The sequence below is a fragment of the Phyllobates terribilis genome, unplaced genomic scaffold (genome assembly GCF_046119375.1).
Source record: "Phyllobates terribilis strain yellow unplaced genomic scaffold, ASM4611937v1 Scaffold_9__5_contigs__length_417890890, whole genome shotgun sequence".
Taxonomy (NCBI): Eukaryota; Metazoa; Chordata; class Amphibia; order Anura; family Dendrobatidae; genus Phyllobates; species Phyllobates terribilis.
Genome location: NW_027362769.1, coordinates 115960915 through 115983060, shown reverse-complemented (window position 1 = coordinate 115983060; position 22146 = coordinate 115960915). Strand labels below are relative to the sequence as shown.

The 22146-nt window shown below is 45.8% G+C and overlaps 1 protein-coding gene across 1 annotated transcript in view; it reads left to right on the top strand.

Annotated features, from left to right (window-relative positions):
* LOC141161304 (dynein axonemal heavy chain 11-like) overlaps positions 1-22146 on the top strand; it is a 131172-nt gene that overhangs the window by 81542 nt on the left and 27484 nt on the right. Inside the window, exons 9-12 of the mRNA XM_073646118.1 lie at positions 9547-9674; positions 15537-15764; positions 18795-18986; positions 19656-19775. Coding sequence (XP_073502219.1) covers positions 9547-9674; positions 15537-15764; positions 18795-18986; positions 19656-19775 — 668 coding nt within the window. The remainder of the gene's footprint in view (positions 1-9546; positions 9675-15536; positions 15765-18794; positions 18987-19655; positions 19776-22146) is intronic.

The window sequence follows — 22146 nt, the reverse complement described above, 5'->3', positions numbered from 1 at the left end:
CAGCTCTATATAGAAACTGGAGGTCAATTTTCCCTGCATAAGTCATAAGTCACCTTAAAAGTCCCTGGCAGGGGGAAGAGGGAGCAGCTGGGTCAGGAATTGAAGAAGGGGATGACTCATGCAGTTCTACATAGAGCTGAGAAATTTTCAGCTAGTCAGTTTTTAATCATGTGATGTCATAGACCTAATGGAAAAGAGAAGAATTAGCTGGGTAAAAAGGCAAAATGAGCAATTGTAAGTACACAGTGCTATACAGTTATATGAAAAAGTTTGGGCACCCCTATTAATCTTAAGCTTAATGTTTTATAAAAATTGGTGTTTTTGCAACAGCTATTTCAGTTTGATATATGTAATAACTGTTGGACACAGTAATGTTTCTGCCTTGAAATGAGGTTTATTGTACTAACAGAAAATGTGCAATCTGCATTCAAACAAAATTTGACAGGTGCATAAGTATGGGCACCTCACCAGAAAAGTGACATTAATATTTAGTAGATCCTCATTTTGCAAAAATAACAGCCTCTAGTCGCTTCCTGTAGCTTTTAATGAGTTCCTGGATCCTGGATGAAGGTATTTTTGACCATTCCTCCTTACAAAACAATTCCAGTTCAGTTAAGTTTGATGGTCGCCGAGCATGGACAGCCCTCTTCAAATGATCCCACAGATGTTCAATGATATTCAGGTCTGGGGACTGGGATGGCCATTCCAGAACATTGTAATTGTTCCTCTGCATGAATGCCTGAGTAGATTTGGAGCGGTGTTTTGGATCATTGTCTTGCTGAAAGATCCATCCCCTGCGTAACTTCAACTTTATCACTGATTCTTGAACATTATTGTCAAGAATCTGCTGATACTGAGTGGAATCCATGCGTCCCTCAACTTTAACAAGATTCCCGGTGCCGGCATTGGCCACACAGCCCCAAAGCATGATGGAACCTCCACCAAATATTACTGTGGGTAGCAAGTGTTTTTCTTGGAATGCTGTGTTTTTTTGCCACCATGCATAACGCCTTTTTGTATGACCAAACAACTCAATCTTGGTTTCATCAGTCCACAGGACCTTCTTTCAAAAATAAATTGGCTTCTCCAAATGTGCTTTTGCATACCTCAGCCGACTCTGTTTGTGGCGTGCTTGCAGAAACGGCTTCTTTCGCATCACTCTCCCATACAGCTTCTCCTTGTGCAAAGTGCGTTGTATAGTTGACCGATGCACAGTGACACCATCTGCTGCAAGTTGATGCTGCAGCTCTCTGGAGGTGGTCTGAGGATTGTCCTTGACTGATCTCACCATTCTTCTTCTCTGCCTTTCTGATGTTTTTCTTGGCCTGCCACTTCTGGCCTTAACAAGAACTGTCCCTGTGTTCTTCCATTTCCTTACTATGTTCCTCACAGTGGAAACTGACAGGTTAAATCTCTGAGACAGCTTTTTGTATCCTTCCCCTGAACAACTATGTTGAATAATCTTTGTTTTCAGATCATTTGACAGTTGTTTGGAGGGGCCCATGATGCCACTCTTCAGAGGAGATTCAAACAGGAGAACAACTTGCAAGTGGCCACTTTAAGTAGCTTTTCTCATGATTGCATACACCTGGCTATGAAGTTCAAAGCTCAATGAGGTTACAAAACCAAAAAAAGTGCTCTAGTAAGTCAGTAAAAAGTAGGTAGGAGTATTTAAAACAAGAAAATGATAAGGGTGGCCATACTTATGCACCTGTCAAATTTTGTTTGAATGCAGATTGCACATTTTCTGTTAGTACAATAAGCCTCATTTCAAGGCAGAAACATTACTGTGTCCAACAGTTATTACATATATCAAACTGAAATAGCTGTTGCAAAAACACCAATTTTTATAAAACATTAAGCTTAAGATTAATAGGGGTGCCCAAACTTTTTCATATAACTGTATAGTATGATGGCTGCAATATATTAAGAGGATAAAAACTTTGATGGGAAGAGTGCTTCTTTAATGATACCATGAGTACATTATTATTAGTGGGCGGAATACTGTGAATAGAATATTGTACTTTGCTCTTTTCAGCAAAAAGTCTTTGAAACAAACAATGGCTTACTGTTTCCCAAATCACCCATGTGAACTGCTAATCATTATTTGTAGATCTGTGGCTAGCTTGTCTCCATAATACATGTTGATGTGTATTTTCTAGATAATAGTTATGTTTAATTAAAGGTGCTGATCCCAGGCATTGTCCGAGTGGTGAATTTTTTTATTACAAAAAAATAAAACTGAGTCACAGCTAAGCTTACTCCTCGACAGCCATTGTAATCCGGCTTTCCCACTGATTTGCATTCAAGTTATCATGTGTATATGGTGTCTGTATATGACGCGCCCCCTGGGCCATATTCTTTTAGGGGGAATATCCGGAGCCGGATCAGATGGGAGTTGTAGTCTTCCGAGTGGCTGTGACCCGGTCCGTGCCCAGGGTGTCAAACTCAGTTGTATGTGGCAGTCCTACAGATGTTATTAAGTTCTTTATTGTCGACTACGCCACCCGTTGTATTGCGGTCACTATGGCCGCCGCTGCAGCAGGGTCCGCTGAGGCTGATGGTGTAGGTGCAGCTTGTGATGGTATAACCCCCAACGGGTGGGGTATAGCCTCAGGGGGTCAGGTGCAGAGGATGGGGGTTGTGGTGGTGCAGCGTAGATGTTAAAGGAAGACAGAGTCGGGTTATGCAGTTTAGGGTATTTACTCACTGCTGATGTTCCGGTCACTCCAGCTTCAAGTGACCTCCCGAGCCGTGCTGCATCCACCAGGTCCTGGATCCAGCCAACCCCCAAGCGAGTCCGGAGCGTGACCCTGAGCTCTCCTTCTGTCCTTTCTCTGGCCGTCCCCACTATTGATCCACCCAGGTCCAGCTCCCTCGGGCCTTCTGTTGGGAGACCCTTGGCCTTGGGTTCCCTGACCCTCCACGTGGTATGCCTTCGTGGTGGATATGGTGGGTGGCCGTGGCAGACGCTGCCCACGGCCTCCGGTCTCTGGCTGGGGTGTGTTTTTGCCCCCACCAGCTTGGGTTCCGGTACCCTGATGCCGACTCTTCACCCGTGGATTGGATTTGGGGTCTCAGAGTCCTCTCTTCTGTTTCCCCCTCTGGGTCTCTCTTGCTTTCTCCTCTCTCTCTCTCTGGGGCTGCTCTGCTCCTCTTCCTCTGCTCTGCTCTGACAGACTGACCCTGTTCTTTGATGGTGCCCACCTTATATACACCCTCTATGTGTGAGCTCAGGTGACCAGCACCCAATGAGCCCCTATCTTTACCCAGGCTGCTCCCCCTATCTGCCCCTACACTACTTGGGATGTACCACCCCCCTCCCACTCCAGCCAGGAACAGACTCGGTCGTACCTGCACATTTCTAAGTGGGAGTACCGTCGGTCTGCTCCTCGGAAATGGGATGTATGTAGTGCATGCAGCCTACCGAGCTCAGATCCACACTCCATCCTTACCCGGGAGTGGAATATCACACCTCTGGGTTGAGGTGCAATACCCCTGTAGCAGCCGAATCCTCAGGGTGCTACATTCCCCCCTGGTAAATCACAGCACGTCCTCGGGCTGTAAGACATAAAACAACACCAAAACATACAAATTTTTTTCATAAACATATAAAACATATAAAACAACATATATTAGCATAAAACTTTTCATATAAAACATTCTCGTCGCCTCTGGCTCCTCCTCCGGTCACTGTGCAACGTGTGACCGGGTAAAGTGCGACAGTCTCTCTGGAAAACTGGTTTTCCTATAAAACCGGTAGGGGGCGCTTTAGGACGCGCAACTATATACAGGGGATATGGCCGCTCTCAGTCCTCGGCCAGGTATTAGGGAGGAATGACCGCTCTCAGTCCTCGGTCAGTGGGATTAAGGGAAAAACGGGTAACAGTTCACACTTGCTGGTCCCAACGGGGACTATTTTATCAACAGTAACAGTTTCAGTTTCAGTTTACGGTTTCAGTTTCAGTTTCAGTTTACGGTGCCCCGACGGGCAACTATATACAGCTTCTGCTTCGCTGTCCTTAGCGACGGCGTCCTCCTGCTCTTGCTTTTTGGTTACCTTTGGCTCTAGTTTCAGACCCGTCCGGGTCCTCTTGTTCTTCCTCCTCACACCGCAGCTCTTCCTCCGTCAGGCGATGCACATGGAGGGCGTAGGGACCTTTGGCACACTTGTGCCGGGTGAAGGTGACCTCGTCCCCGATGTAAAGGTCACGACCTCTGTGTCCCTCCGGTAGGTGGGACTCAACGTCTCTCCTGGTTACGAAGACGTCGCCTACGGTGTGGTGGTCTCGGATGAAGCCCCACCCATGCTGCAAGTTAAACTTTATCACAGTGGTGCGGGGACTATGCGCTGCACGGGGGTCTCTCCTGGCCCGGCTTTTCTGCTCCGCGCTCCTTATTTGAGCTTGCTGTTCCCGGACCCGCCTCTCCCTCCGCTCCCTCTCGAAGTCCTCGAGCTGTTGGCGGCAGCACTCAGCACGCTCCGCTGCAGCTGCCCGAGTCTCTTGAGTGAACCCCATAAGATCTTCTCCGGTGGGGTCCCACTCAAACTGCGCTTCCGCTAGCGGGGGCGAGATCCTCTTTACGGGCTTTGGAGCCGGGATCAGGGGTTCATCCAGGGGTCTCTCTCTCCGGAGTCGGGGATGGTGGAACTCCGGTGGCCATATAAATGGCTGCCCATCCGGGCACGTGTGCTGGGCGTACAGGTCCTCTCCCAGATGCGGCACTTTTGGTCTTATGGGCGCGGTGGTGTTAGCGCCCGGGTTGCCCTGGCCTTGCGGCCAGGCCTGGGGTATCTGGAAGGTAAAGGGCACCGTAAGGACGGCGGCGCCCTGGGCTACTTGGCCCTGCGACCAGGCCGGGGGCTCCGCGGAGGTAGGGGGCGCTGTTGGTATTGCGGCGCCCGGGGGTACTAGGCCTTGCGACCAGGCTGGTGGTACTTCCTGCTTGGTCACGCTCGGGGTCGAGGCGTGTGACGTCACAGGGGTCGCGGCTCCCGTTTGAGGCCTAGTCTGCGGCGGTGACGTTGCAGCGACGGGCACGGCAGGATAGACTTCGGGCTCTGCGACGGGGAGCTGGGGCAGGTACGCGGTTTCCCGGTTTGGGGTATAGACGTCCCCTTTACCTGCCTCCACTCGTTCGGCTCCCTTCTCGGCGCCGTCTCCGGCCTTCAGTCCTCCCGCGCCATCCTCAGAGGCGGTCTGTTTCCTCGTCTCGGGTGGCGTGCTCCGCTGACAGGTCTCGGTCTGCTGGGCCATCTCACGGCTCCACTCCGCCAACGTCTCTCGCTGCACCCGGGCCATCCTCCTTGCGAGGCCCTCCAGAGCGGTCTGTGCACACTCCCGGTCTCGGGGGAGCTGTGCTAGGACCTCCACTAGTCCTAGTGGGGTCGTTGTTTCCAGCAGGCTCCTGACCAACGGGTCGGTGCTGCTCTGCTCTCCTACTGTTGTCTCCAGCAGGCTCCTGGCCAACGGGCCGGTGCTGCTCTGCTCTCCCTCCTCGGTTTCTAGCAGGCTCCTGGCCAACGGGCCGGTGCTGCTCTGCTTTCTCGCCATCTCCGGGTAAGCTCCTCCGATATTCTTCTCCAGGCTTCTTGCCTCCGGGTGCGCTCGCTCTAGACTGCTCCAGGCGGCACCCATCTTTGTTCTCTCCTTTCGTCTCCTCCCCCTTCGAGGGCGGTCCCGGGGCCACTTGGTGATTGTCAGCTCCAGGGGCAGTTCTTTCACGCTGACAGACACCTCTAGCATCACAGTCTCTGTTGGTGGGGGCGGTTTCCACTTTTGGCGCCATTTTCGGTCCTGGCCCACGATGGGAGGCGGCCTCTTGCCACCCTCTAGCACGCCCATAATGGCGTCCGCTCTTCCAAGGCGGGAAACCTTTGGAAATGGCGGGAATCGTCTCCCAGTGGCGGGAAACTCTGCAGATGGCGGGAAAAAGCTGTTAATGGCGGACAACCGGCGGGAATCGACCTGTGATGGAGTCCGATGGCGGGGACCCTCCGGAACCGGCAGGAGACTTCTTTTTGAGGTAAACTTGCACTTTTCTTCAGGCACGCAGTACCCGGTTGTTGTGGGCACGTAATCCTGCCGACTACGCCAAAGTTGACGCGCCCCCTGGGCCATATTCTTTTAGGGGGAATATCCGGAGCCGGATCAGATGGGAGTTGTAGTCTTCCGAGTGGCTGTGACCCGGTCCGTGCCCAGGGTGTCAAACTCAGTTGTATGTGGCAGTCCTACAGATGTTATTAAGTTCTTTATTGTCGACTACGCCACCCGTTGTATTGCGGTCACTATGGCCGCCGCTGCAGCAGGGTCCGCTGAGGCTGATGGTGTAGGTGCAGCTTGTGATGGTATAACCCCCAACGGGTGGGGTATAGCCTCAGGGGGTCAGGTGCAGAGGATGGGGGTTGTGGTGGTGCAGCGTAGATGTTAAAGGAAGACAGAGTCGGGTTATGCAGTTTAGGGTATTTACTCACTGCTGATGTTCCGGTCACTCCAGCTTCAAGTGACCTCCCGAGCCGTGCTGCATCCACCAGGTCCTGGATCCAGCCAACCCCCAAGCGAGTCCGGAGCGTGACCCTGAGCTCTCCTTCTGTCCTTTCTCTGGCCGTCCCCACTATTGATCCACCCAGGTCCAGCTCCCTCGGGCCTTCTGTTGGGAGACCCTTGGCCTTGGGTTCCCTGACCCTCCACGTGGTATGCCTTCGTGGTGGATATGGTGGGTGGCCGTGGCAGACGCTGCCCACGGCCTCCGGTCTCTGGCTGGGGTGTGTTTTTGCCCCCACCAGCTTGGGTTCCGGTACCCTGATGCCGACTCTTCACCCGTGGATTGGATTTGGGGTCTCAGAGTCCTCTCTTCTGTTTCCCCCTCTGGGTCTCTCTTGCTTTCTCCTCTCTCTCTCTCTGGGGCTGCTCTGCTCCTCTTCCTCTGCTCTGCTCTGACAGACTGACCCTGTTCTTTGATGGTGCCCACCTTATATACACCCTCTATGTGTGAGCTCAGGTGACCAGCACCCAATGAGCTCCTATCTTTACCCAGGCTGCTCCCCCTATCTGCCCCTACACTACTTGGGATGTACCACCCCCCTCCCACTCCAGCCAGGAACAGACTCGGTCGTACCTGCACATTTCTAAGTGGGAGTACCGTCGGTCTGCTCCTCGGAAATGGGATGTATGTAGTGCATGCAGCCTACCGAGCTCAGATCCACACTCCATCCTTACCCGGGAGTGGAATATCACACCTCTGGGTTGAGGTGCAATACCCCTGTAGCAGCCGAATCCTCAGGGTGTTACATATACATGATAGTCATAGATACATACATACATACAATGGAGAAAATAAGTATTTGGTACACTGCCAATTTTGGAAGTTTTCCCACCTACAGAGAATGGAGAGGTCTGTAATTTTTATCGTAGGTACACTTCACCTGTGAAAGACAGAATCTAAAAATAAAAAACAAAAAATCACATTGTATGATTTTTACATAATTGAATTGCATTTTATTGCATGAAATAAAGTATGTGATCACCTACCAACCAGCAAGTATTCTGGCTCTCACAGACCTGTTAGTTTTTCTTTAAGAAGCCCTCCTACTCTGCACTCATTACCTGTATTAATTGCACTTGTTTGAACTCATTACCTGTATAAAAGACACCTGTCCACACACTCAATCAATCACACACCAACCGCTCCACAATGACCAATCAAAGAGCTGTCTAAAGACACCAGGGACAAAATTGTAGACCTGCACAAGGCTGGGATGGACTACATGGCAATAGACAAGCATCTTGGTGAAAAGGCAACAACTGTTCGCACAATTATTAGAAAATGGAAAAAACACATGATGACTATCAATCTTCATAGGTCTGGGGCTCAATGCAAGATCTCGCCTCGTGAGGTAAGGATGATTTTGAGAAAGGTCTGGAATCAGCCCAGAACTACACGGGAGGACCTTGTCAATGTCCTGAAGAGAGCTGGGACCACAGTCTCAAACATTACTGTTAGTAACACACTGCACCGTCATGGAGTAAAATCCTGCAGGGCACGCAAAGTCCCCCTGCTAACGCCAGCACATGTCCAGGCATGTTTGAAGTTCACCAATGATCATCTTTATGATTCAGAGGAGGCATGGAAGATGGTCATGTGGTCAGATGAGACCAAAATAGAACTTTTTGGTATCAACTCCACTCGCCTTGGTTTGGAGGAAGAAGAAGGATGAGTACAACCCCAAGAACACCGTCCCAACCATGAAGCATGCTGGAAAAAGCATCATACTTTGGGGGTGCTTTTCTGCAAAGGGGAGAGGACGACTGCACCGTATTCAAGGGAAGATGGATGTATCGTAAGATTTTGGCCTACAACCTCCTTCCCTCAGTAACAGCATTGAAGATGGGTCATGGCTGGGTCTTCCAGCATGACAATGACCAGAAACACACAGCCAGGGCAACTAAGGAGTGGCTCCATAAGAAGCATTTCAAGGTCCTGAAGTGACCTAGCCAGGCTCCAGCCCTGAACCCAATAGAAAATCTTTGGAGGGAGCTGAAACTCAATGTTGGAGGAGGAGGGCCAAAATCCCTGCTGCAGTGTGTGCAAAGTTGGTCAAGAACTAGAGGAAACGTCAGACCTCTGTAATTGCAAACAAAGGTTTCTGTACCAAATATTAAGTTCAGTTTTTCTATTGTATCAAATACTTATTTCATACAATAAAATGCAAATTAATTATGTAAAAATCATAGAATGTGATTTTATGGATTTTTTTTTACGATTCGGTCTCTCACAGGTGAAGTGTACCTACGATAAAAATTACAGACCTCTCCATTCTTTGTAGGTGGGAAAACATGCAAAATTGGCAGTATATCAAATACTTATTTTCTCCACTGTACATACATATAGGAAGATGCTCATATGTTCATTGACAGAGAGACAGACAGACAGATAGATAGATAGATAGATAGATAGATAGATAGATAGATAGATAGATAGATAGATAGATAGATAGATAAATAAAAAATGCAAATCATTGAGGAAAGGAAGTCCGGAGTACATACAGCTGTAGATACACGGGATTTATAGACCAGTGCACTCAACAAGTTATATTAATAATAACCCAATTTAAGATGAGCTCTTTTTTCTTCTCGCTGATTTATAGATAAAATCCTGGCTTCATGCAGACACCTGTAGTGGGAGCTCAGAAGCTTCCTGCATACTGTGTTATCATTGAGCTCAATGTATAAAGTTTACAGTAAGCCACTTTTAATTGTGGGTACAGTCAGCCAACACATTGTCTTATATCTATGCAGAGAATTTGGGGCTCTGTATAATGAAAACAAAGCTCCAACAACTATTAAAAATTATTGAGAAAATAAAGTTTTTGGACTTAAAAAATACGCTATTAAAAGATGGATATACATTGTACATATACTGTATATTATAGTTGCTTTTGTTTAGAATTCTGCAATCAATAATTCTGGTAAATGTGTTGTCCCATTTCTTTCCCAATCTTGCGTGTCACTTGACGTGGCGGACCTTGTTGCCTACTCTGTATAGGTGGCAGACTTGGATTTACCATTGACGCAGGAAAACTTCACAATATCTCACTGGGTCAAGGGCAGAAAGTTATAGCAGAAATAGCAATGGAAAAGTCATCAAAAGAAGGCCATTGGGTTATACTTCTAGTAAGCCGATTCAGTGTGTTATAGAAGTGCTTCATTGCCAAGCTATGAAACTGCACTTTTACGAAAAATAATCTGTGCCTCTATGAGATGCTTTTGTGGAGTGAAATTGGGTGTATGTCCAAATATGTTTTCTTGAATGACATTCTCTGGTTATTTTCTTCTGATTGAAAAGAGGAATTTTTTTTATTTATTTTTTTTGCTAGTGATAATGGGCCTAGATTGCGCTCTGGTGTCGCAGACAAGATCAATTTAGGTTAAGAACAATTTCTTTCTTTTAGCAGCCAGTATAATATCACATTTTAATTAACATTGTGGATACAATAAACAAAATGCATTAAATGCATCTCAACAGACATATCGTACAATGTATTACCGTACTTATGTCTACCTACTTTTTTAAACCTATATTTTTATTATTATATTTTTTTACGCGATTATTGAGTTATTGTCCTCATCATGTCTTGAGTTGCTGCTTTACGTTGCAAACAGTAATTTCAGAGATGTCATAAAATAAAAAACCTATACTTGACGCGCCCCCTGGGCCAGTGTTGTTTGGGGGATACCCGGAGCCGGATCAGATGGGGGTTGTAGTCTCCGAGTGGCGGTGACCCGGTCCGTGCCCAGGGTGTCAAGCTCAGTGTGTGGCAGTCCTTACAGATGTTATTAGTGTTCTTTGTGTCGACTACGCCACCCGTTGATTTGCGGTCAATACGGCCGCCGCTGCAGCAGGGTCCGCTGAGGCTGGTGGTATGTGTGCAGCTTCGGGTAGTATAACCCCCAACGGGAGGGGTATAGCCTCAGGGGGTCAGGTGTAGAGGATGGTGGTAGTGGTGGTGCAGTGTGGATGTTAAGAAGACTCCGAGCCGGGCTGTGCAGTTCAGGGTTTTTACTTACTGCTGTTCTTGTGGTCACTCTGGCCTTAAGTGACCGCCCGAGCCGTGCTGCGTCCACCAGGTCTTGGACTCGGCCAACCCCCAGGTGATTCTGGAGCGTGGTCCTGAGCTCCCTTTCTGACTTGTCCTTCTCTCTGGCCTTCCCCACCAGGGATCCACCTAAGTCCGGCTCCCTCGGGCCTCTTGTTGGTAAACCCTTGTCTCTGGGTTCCCTGACCCTATTCTTGGTTTGCCTTCCGGGTGGATTTAGTGGGTGGTCGTGGCAGATCCTGCCCACGACCTCCGGTCTCTGGCTAAGGTGTGCTGTAGCCTCCACCAGCTTGGGATCCGGTACCCTGTTGCCAACTCTTCACCCTCTGATCTAATTTTGGGTTCTTGGAGTTCTCTCTTCTCCCCCTCTGGGTCCTTCTTTCTCCTCTCTCTCTGCTTCTCAGGCTCTCTCAGGCTGACCAAACCTCTACAAAAGACTGACGTCTCACAGACTGACTGACTGACCCTGATCTAAGATGGTTCCCACCTTATATACTCCCTCTATGTGTGAGCTCAGGTGACCAGCACCCAATGAGCTCCTAGCATTACCCAGACTGCTCCCCCTATCTGCCCCTACACTACTGGGATGTTCCACCCCCCTCCCACTCCAGCCAGGAACAGACACTGTCGTACCTGCACATTTCTCTAGTGGGAGTACCATTGGTCTGTCCCCCGGAAATGGGATGTATGTAGTGCATGCAGCCTACTGAGCTCAGTTCCACACTCCATCCTTACCCGGGAGTGGAATACCACACCTCTGGGTTGAGGTGCAATACCCCTGTAGCAGCCGAATCCTCAGGGTGCTACATTCCCCCCTGGTAAATCACAGCACGTCCTCGGGCTGTAAGAGAATAAACATCATAAACATACAATTTTTTTTCATAAAACATAAACATAGAAAACATCATATAGATATCATCAGCAATAAACTTTTCATATAAAACTTTTCATAAATAACATTCTTGTTCCTCCGGCCACGGTGCAACTTGTGACCGGGTAAGGTGCGACAGTCTCTCTTGGAAGAAAACAGTTTCCTATAAAACCGGTAGGGGGCGCCTTAAAAAGCGCAACTATATACAAGGGGAATATGGCCGCTCTCAGTCCTCGGCCAGGTATTAGGGAGGATTGACCGCTCTCAGTCCTCGGTCAGTGGGAATAGGGACACACGGGATTCAGTTCAATTGGCTGGTCCCAACGGGGACTATATTTTAACTAGAACAGTTCTTATACCCTGACGGGTAACTATGTACAGTCTCTCTCTACCGTACTTCAACGACGGCGTCCTCCTGCTCCTTCTTTAGATTCTTCAGACCCGTCCGGGCCCTCTTGCTCCTCCTCACACCGCAGCTCCTCCTCCGTCAGACGATGTACATGAAGGGCGTAGGGTCCTTTGGCACACTTGTGCCGGGTGAAGGTGACCTCGTCCCCTACATACAGGTCACGACCTCTGTGTCCCTCCGGCATATGGCTTTCTACGTCTCTGCGGGTGACAAAGACGTCGCCGGGGGTATGATGGTCTCTTATGAAGCCCCACCCATGCTGCAGGTTGAATTTAATCACAGTCCCGGTGGTACGGGGACCATGAGCTGCACGGGGATCTCTCCTGGTCCGGCTCTTCTGCTCCGCGCTCCTTATCTGTGCTTGCTGTTCCCGGACCCGCCTCTCTCTCCGCTCTTTCTCGAAGACCTCGAGCTGCTGGCGGCAGCACTCTGCACGCTCCGCTGCGGCCGCCCGAGTCTCCTGAGTGAACCCCATGAGGTCTCCTCCGGTGGGGTCCCACTCAAACTGTGCCTCCTCTAGCGGGGGCTGGGTCCTCCTGACGGGCTTCGGAGCCGGAATCAGGGGCTCACACAGGGGCCTCGCCCTTTGGAGTTCCAGTTGGTAGTACTCCTGGGGCCATATGAAGGGCTGCCCATCCGGGCACGTATGCTGAGCGAACAGGTCCTCACCCAGGTGCGGTACTTTAGGTGTTATGGGCGCTGTGGTGGTAGCGGCGCCCGGGTTGACCAGGCCTTGCGACCAGGCTTGGGGCACGCTAAAGGAAAAGGGCACCGTAAGAACGGCGGCGCCCGTGGTTACTCGGCCCTGCGACCAGGCTGGTGGCTCCGCGGAGGTAGGGGGCGCTGTTGGAATGGCGGCGCCCGGGTGTACTAGGCCTTGCGACCAGGCCGATGGTATTTCCTGCTTTGCCGCGCTCAGGGTCGAAGCGCGTGACGTCACAGGGGTCGCGGCCGCGGTTTCCGGTTGAGGCCTAGTCTGCGGCGGTGACGATGCAGCGACGGGCACGGCAGGGGGAATTTCGGGCTCTGCGACGGGGAGCTGGGGCAGGCACGCGGTTTCCCGGCTCGGGGTAGAGACGTCCCCTTTACCTGCCTCCATTCGTTCAGCTCCCTTCTCGGCGCCGTCTCCGGCCTTGAGTCCTCCTGCACCATCCTCAGAGGCGGTCTGTCTCCTCGTCTCGGGTGGCGTGCTCCGCTGACGGGTTTCGGTCCGCTGGGCCATCTCTCGGCTCCACTCCGCCAACGTCTCTCGCTGCACCCGGGCCATCCTCCGTGCGAGGCTCTCCAGCGCAGTCTGTGCACACTCCCGGTCTCGGGGGAGCTGTGCCAGGACCTCCACTAAGCCTAGTGGGGTCGTTGCTTGCAGCAGGCTCCTGACCACTGGGTCGGTGCTGCCTGACTCTCCCTCCAACTCCGGGTAGGCTTTCTCTGGACTCCCCTCCAGACTTCTTGTCTCCGGGTGCGCTCTCTCCAGACTCCTCCAGGCTGCACCCATCTTCGTTCTCTTGTTCTGTCTCCGCCCACATTGAGGGTGGTCCCGGGGCAACTTTGTGATTGTCAGTTCCAGGGGCAGTTCTCTCACGCTGATGGACACTTCCAGCATCACAGTCTCTGTTGGTGGGCGCGGTTTCCGCTTTTGGCGCCATTCTTCGACCTGGCCCACGATGGGAGGTGGCCTCTTGCCACCCTCTGGCACGCCCATAATGGCGTCCGCTCTTCCAAGGCGGGAAATCCTTGGAAATGGCGGGAATCGTCTCCCAGTGGCGGGAAACTCCATGGATGGCGGGAAAAAGCTGCAAATGGCGGACAACCGGCGGGAAACGACCTGTGATGGGGTCCGTTGGCGGGGACCCTCCGGAACCGGCGGGAGACTTCTTTTTGAGGTAACGGTGAACTTTTCTTCAGGCACGCAGTACCCGGTTGTTGCGGGCACGTTATCCTGCCGACTACGCCAAAGTTGACGCGCCCCCTGGGCCAGTGTTGTTTGGGGGATACCCGGAGCCGGATCAGATGGGGGTTGTAGTCTCCGAGTGGCGGTGACCCGGTCCGTGCCCAGGGTGTCAAGCTCAGTGTGTGGCAGTCCTTACAGATGTTATTAGTGTTCTTTGTGTCGACTACGCCACCCGTTGATTTGCGGTCAATACGGCCGCCGCTGCAGCAGGGTCCGCTGAAGCTGGTGGTATGTGTGCAGCTTCGGGTAGTATAACCCCCAACGGGAGGGGTATAGCCTCAGGGGGTCAGGTGTAGAGGATGGTGGTAGTGGTGGTGCAGTGTGGATGTTAAGAAGACTCCGAGCCGGGCTGTGCAGTTCAGGGTTTTTACTTACTGCTGTTCTTGTGGTCACTCTGGCCTTAAGTGACCGCCCGAGCCGTGCTGCGTCCACCAGGTCTTGGACTCGGCCAACCCCCAGGTGATTCTGGAGCGTGGTCCTGAGCTCCCTTTCTGACTTGTCCTTCTCTCTGGCCTTCCCCACCAGGGATCCACCTAAGTCCGGCTCCCTCGGGCCTCTTGTTGGTAAACCCTTGTCTCTGGGTTCCCTGACCCTATTCTAGGTTTGCCTTCCGGGTGGATTTAGTGGGTGGTCGTGGCAGATCCTGCCCACGACCTCCGGTCTCTGGCTAAGGTGTGCTGTAGCCTCCACCAGCTTGGGATCCGGTACCCTGTTGCCAACTCTTCACCCTCTGATCTAATTTTGGGTTCTTGGAGTTCTCTCTTCTCCCCCTCTGGGTCCTTCTTTCTCCTCTCTCTCTGCTTCTCAGGCTCTCTCAGACTGACCAAACCTCTACAAAAGACTGACGTCTCACAGACTGACTGACTGACCCTGATCTAAGATGGTTCCCACCTTATATACTCCCTCTATGTGTGAGCTCAGGTGACCAGCACCCAATGAGCTCCTAGCATTACCCAGACTGCTCCCCCTATCTGCCCCTACACTACTGGGATGTTCCACCCCCCTCCCACTCCAGCCAGGAACAGACACTGTCGTACCTGCACATTTCTCTAGTGGGAGTACCATTGGTCTGTCCCCCGGAAATGGGATGTATGTAGTGCATGCAGCCTACTGAGCTCAGTTCCACACTCCATCCTTACCCGGGAGTGGAATACCACACCTCTGGGTTGAGGTGCAATACCCCTGTAGCAGCCGAATCCTCAGGGTGCTACATACTCACCCATTATATACCCAAAGACCCAGTGCTGCCTCTTGAGTACTACCCTCTGGTCCTTCTTTACTTGGCTGCAGCCAATCACTGCCCTAAGCTTATATGGCACAAGACCGCTGAAGCCAGGGATTGACGGCAGCGGTGAAATATATAAACAGTCATGTGAAGACTGCAGCCTGGGGGTAGCATTGGGATCGGCAGTGCTGGAGAGATAGAACAGGTGAGTAGTATAGGTAATAAACTTATTTTATGACATTACCTTCCATTGTTCAAACTATTCATGATCTCTAAATCCCTTTTAGTTTTTAAATTGTTCAGCTGTGACATACGTTCTTCTTCACATGTCACATATCACACCTTGCAAATAAATGAACACTAAAAAATGTGGGCAGTTTAGTCTTGGGATATTAGTTTCATATATATGTATCATGGCAATATAAAACAGAAGGGATTGAACCATGAATGCAAAAATCCAAATGATCTTGTGTCTGTTCACAGAATATTCACCTAGTAGCCAAATGGCTAAGCACTTTAGAAAAACTATTAGAAAAGTACAGCGATGGAAGTCACCCTGATTACCGCGTGTTTATGAGTGCTGAGCCAGCCCCAACACTTAAGGAACACATCATCCCTCAAGGGATCTTGGAAAATGCCATCAAAATTACCAACGAACCTCCAACTGGGATGCTGGCAAATCTGCACGCTGCTCTGGATAACTTTGATCAGGTCAGCAAAACCTCACATAATGTAGACAGGTCTGAAAGATTAGATTCCCTATATACACATGTGGTCAAAATTGCTGGTACCCCTCATTTAATGAAAGAAAAACCCACAATGGTCACAGAAATAACTTGAATCTGACAAAAGTAATAATAAACTAAAAATCTGTGAAAATGAACGAATGAAAGTCAGACATTGCTTTTCTGCTTCCACAGAATTTTTAAAAAAATTAAACTCATCAAATAGGCCTGGACAGAAATGATGGTACCCCTGAAAATAATGTGACAAAAGGGACATGTTAAATTACAGTGCATTATGAAAGTATTTGGCCCCCTTGAACTTTTCTACCTTTTGCCACATTTCTGGCTTCAAACATAAAGATATAAAATTCTAATTTTTGGGGAAGAATCAACAACAAGTGGGACACAATCGTGAAGTGGAACCAAATTTATTGGATATTTTAAACTTTTTTAACAAATTAAAAACTTTCAGTGCAGCAAACTCACTCCAGAAGTTCAGTTAGGATCTCTGAATGATCCAATGTTGCCCTAAATGACTGGTAATGATAAGTAGAATCCACCTGTGTGTAATCAAGTCTCCGTATAAATGCACCTGCTCTGTGATAGTCTCAGGGTTCTGTTTCAAGTGCAGAGAGCATCATGAAGACCAAGGAACACACCAGGCAGCTCCGAGATACTGTTGTGGCGATATACAGTATAGTATATTTTTTAGTAATGTTCAATGCCAGACTTACTCTATTTTGTTTCCAAAATCCCAAGAAATGTTGTTTTTGTCCAATAGCATTTTCATTTTTGTCACTCTCTCCAAAATATTATCTAATAGAGTTGTTTCATATCTCTTGATTGGTGTCCCTAACTATCGACCTCAGTTTCTAATAACAGGATCGGAGAGTATAGTAAGATATAGGGTAATAGCGATTCTGGAGAAAGAAAAGTAAAATTGTATACCTGAATTTTTTTTTGAAGATCTCATTTTTTTTTTTTTCCAAATTATTTCTGATTCTCTTTTCAAATATAACCTATGACATTTTTCTACAATATTCACACTTACACACGCAGTCAAAATTGTTGGTACCCCTCGTTTAATGGAAGAAAAACCCACAATGGTCACAGAAATAACTTGAATCTGACAAAAGTAATCATAAATTAAAAATCTATGAAAATGAACAAATGAAAGTCAGACATTGCTTTTCCACCCTGCTTCCACAGAATTAAAAAAAAAATGAAACTCATGAAATAGGCCTGGACAGAAATGATGGTTCTCTTAACTTAATATTTTGTTGAACAACCTTTTGAGGCAATCACTGCAATCAAACGATTCCTGTAACTGTCAATGAGACTTCTGCGCCTCTCGACAGGTATTTTGGCCCACTCCTCATGAGCAAACTGCTCCAGTTGTCTCGTGTTTGAAGGTTGCCTTTTCCAGACGGCATGTTTTAGCTCTTTCCAAAGATGCTCAATAGGATGTAGGTCAGGGCTCATAGAAGGCCACTTCAGACTAGTTCAATGTTTTCCTCTTAGCCATTCTTGGGTGTTTTTAGTTGTGTGTTTTGGGTCATTATCCTGTTGCAAGACCCATGACCGATTGTGACCAAGATTTCTGACACTGGGCAGCACATTTCTCTCTAGAATCCCTTGATAGTCTTGAGATTTCATTGTACCCTGCACAGATTCAAGACACCCTATGCCAGATGCAGCAAAGGAGCCCCAGAACATAACAGAGCCTCCTCCATGTTTCACAGTAGGGACAGTGTTCTTTTCTTGATATGCTTAATTTTTCCGTCTGTGAACATAGAGCTGATGTGCCTTGCCAAAAACGTCAATTTTTGTCTCATCTGTCCATAGGATATTCTCCCAGAAGCTTTGTGGCTTGTCAACATGTAGTTTGGCAAATTCGAATTTGGCTTTTTTATGATTTTTTTCCAACAATGGTGTTCTCCTTGGTCGTCCACTTTGGATCAAACAACGGTGGATGGTGCGATCTGACACTGATGTTCCTTGAGCTTGAAGTTCACCTTTAATCTCTTTAGAAGTTATCCTGTTCTCTTTTGTTACCATTCGTATTATCCGTCTCTTTGATTTGTCATCAATTTTCCTCCGGCGGCCACATTCAGGGAGGTTGGCTACAGTCCCATGGATCTTACATTTCTGAATAATATGTGCAACTGTAGTCACAGGAATATCAAGCTGCTTGGAGATGGTCTTATAACTTTTACCTTTAACATGCTTGTCTATAATTTTCTTTCTAATCTCATGAGTGAGATAACTCTTTCCTTTGCTTCCTCTGGTCCATGTTGAGTGTGATACACACCATGTCACCAAACAGCACAGTGAGTATCTGCAGCCCTATATACAGGTCCACTGACTGATTACAAGATTGTAGACACCTATGATGCTAATTAGCGGACAGAACTTGATTTAACATGTCCCTTTTGTCACATTATTTTCAGAGGTAGACAGATAGATAGAGAGATATTGGATAGATAGATAGATATTAGATAGATAGATAGATAGATAGATAGATATTAGATAGATAAATATTAGATAGATATTAGCTTGATAGATATTAGTTAGATAGATGGAGAGATAGATATTGGATAGATTGATAGATAGATAGATAGATAGATAGATAGATAGATAGATAGATAGATAGATAGATAGATAGATAGATAGATAGATAGATAGATAATGTACATGATAACATATTTGGAAACTGCAAGTAAAATGCTACTGAAATTGAAATTTACATGTATTATCCCATAATGAAGAATCATCAAAATTAATATCTATGATTGTAGCTGACAATTGATTTTCACTTGGTAAGAGGGGAGAAGCACAGACAGATTATCGATTTGCCTAATTGACAGAACAATATGACCACTTAGAAAAATTATACAGCCATTAACCATACAATACAATGTTATCTTAAATGCCCACAGTATTATAATGCCGGGGGGGAAATTGATATGTCATTGACAGATTAATTAAGAAATCAACACTGACTGATCTCTTGCAGAACATCCTTGACCAGTGCACCCGTGAACAAGAGTTTAAGAGCATTTTCTTTTCTTTGTGCTATTTTCATGCTTGTGTTGCTGAGCGGCGTAAATTTGGCCCCCAGGGGTGGAATAGAAAGTATGCGTTTAACATTGGAGACCTCAAAATATCAGTGAATGTTCTATACAACTATCTGGAAGCGAACTCACAGGTATGGTGCCTCATATAGATGAAGTCTATTGTGTAGGGCTTTTATGCTGTAGTATAAAGCTGATGGAAAATCCTTTATGCATTTGCTACATATATATATATTACTTTGTTGTTGTTTTTTACTGTAGAGATAGATAGATAAATTATAAGATAACACTTCATTTCTCCAATATCTTTTCTTAGATTTCCTTAGAAAGAAGCAGCAGAGCTGTGTTTGCTATCTGGCACCGCTCAGTGTGATATTGTGCACTTTTGTTGGGCTACAGGTAGCTTATATTATATGATCTTTGAGTTATGACGATGTACAGAAGATGCTGCCACCAAAGAGTTAAATGACATATCCAGCTCTTCTACATCTCTGTATATTATAAAAACAATTTATGTTCAATTAAGATGTAGAAATGATAGAAATCTTACACATTTGCAGGCTGATGGTTTTATCTGCCCCTTTCTCTGGCTGATAAATACCTGCGCTGAGAAGCTTTAATAGGATTCTAGAATGTGTTTTGATCGTCACGTCAGCCGGATGTTCTGATAAATCATATATGTATGTGTGCTGCACATTGATCTTTAATATAGGAATCTCCATTGACAATGTGTTCACATAGAATGCTGGTAAGAAACAAACAAGTGTAAATATTTAATAAATGTTGTTGGGTTTTAATATCAGGTTCCGTGGGAAGATCTCCGATACCTGTTTGGAGAGATAATGTACGGCGGTCACATCACTGATGACTGGGACAGAAGACTCTGCCGAACGTACTTGGAGGAGTACATGCAGCCCAATCAGGTAACCGCGAGTCCCATTAAAATACAGAGTCAGAGCTCCCTCTTCTGGGATCTGGATCACTCAGGTTGATGTTTTTCTTATTTATGAAACAAGCACTATTACCAACACGTTCTTCGTGCTCTATTTAGATTCATACTGCTGATATCTGTGGAAATTAAAAACTTAACGTGATGACTTGTATGTCTGATCTTCATTGATTTTATTGCATTCAAAGCAGAATGAAACATAAAGCATCCATTGAGTTTTATAGACTGGTGAAAAGATTTTTTTTTCCCCAAAATTCTCATTATCCATGAAAGAGACCCCGCTGCATTATTATAAAATATGTCTCATATTGAGACTATGTTCACATCTTCGTCGGAGCCTCTAATGTAGATTCCGCCATAGGTGAAAGAGTATCGTAGATTGCTGCATTATTTTTTCCTGTAAAATGATCGCCCCCATTAATTTTGTTTTTCTGCTCCCATGACGGGGTAGGTAGCACAGCAGAACTGACCAGTGCAGATGTGAAAAGAGCCTACACGATAGACTGTATATTATATGTGTGTATCACAGTCTGCAGCAGTAATCCCTGAGATATAATGCTAGGGACAGAATTTAAGATATAGTATATTGCAAATTCACACCACGTCTAAGGGTATTATTGTTTCCACCAATAAATATTTTTAAATTTTTCTTTATAAATTTCTCGAGATTTTCCAGATCTCTGTTTCAATCCATTCATGCAAATAAAAATCTGTTCTTAAAATCTTGCTCATTACAAGTCACAGTTTATATAAGGCGTATTCAGACGTGTAAAATATTGTCTTACTGTAATGTAACTCTAATCTGTGCTTGTGTGTGTTCTGGCAGATTTTAAACATTGCATGAAAGATGGGAATAAAATCTTCAGCACTTTCTTCTAACTTCATTAAGAACTTGAGCTTTATGTATCATAAGTGGGACAACCAATATTGTAGTGAGCCGAGGACCTGTGTGACCATCGTACGACTACGACAGATTATTATTCCCCTTGGAGTAAACAAGGAAAGTTTGTATCTAGTGACAGCAAGCAAAACTCTTTAAGAATGTGAGAATTGTATACAAACATTATATACAATAATAAGAAAAGATTACTTCTCCTATAGGTGCAGTCCACACTGTAACACTAAATGACTTCACACTGTGTAATGCAGAGTCGAAGACTATGAGCCATGTGTATAGAAAATACAAAAGTTTGACCCAAGTTAATAGACAATATGTATGCCTGTGTATACATTAACTTTTGTAAAATTACATAGATTTTTAAAAAAAAAAAAATTCCCATGCAATAACTAATGTCTGTGTTTTTAGATATATAATTCTGGTACATCTGAATGGTCATTAAAGTAGAAACAATGGGATTAAAGTGCGTGCATGTATGTATATATATATATATATATATATATATATATATGTATATATATATATTTATATATATATAGAGAGAGAGAGATATAGATGCATATATAGATAGATATATCTATATACATATAGATATATCTATCTATCTATATATACATGTATATGTACATACAATTGAAAATAGTATATATATTTATATCTATATATAGGTATATATAGATTGATAGATATAGATATATACTACTTTCAATTTTATTATATACACAAACACAATGTATATATATATATATACTATATATATATATGTATATATATCTCCAAACATATATATTTGTGCATATATATGTATAATAAAATTATGTGTTATATATATACACACACATGTATGTATATACACATGGTATATACACACAAATATATGGGTGTGTTATATATATATACATGCATATTTCTCTGTATAAATGTGTATATATATCATATTATACTGTATATACATATATATGTATGTGTGTATATGCCGTGTGTACATGTATGTGTTTATATATATATATATATATATATATATAAATATATCTACATATATGTGTGTGTTTGTGTAAATGTATACTTTTTTAAATTATTTATATACATATACATAATATATGTATACATATATGCACACACATATATATGTGAATATATATAGTGTGTATATATATATAAAACTACATACAGTATATATGTATATATAGTAGTACATATGCTTCATTATTACAGTATATTAGCAAATTGGTATTCAGAATTGTAATGTCTTGTCTGTTAACCTTTACTATGTATCTCAATTCTAGTCCTGCACATATAATGTAGATATATTGCGTGCTATAAAACATAGGAACACTGGCAATACATATGGTAATTACATAAAACCAATTTTTCTCCGCACTACGCATGTAATTAGAGATGTTTTTATTCAATGAAATTAACTGTGATGATGTTAATTACAAGAATT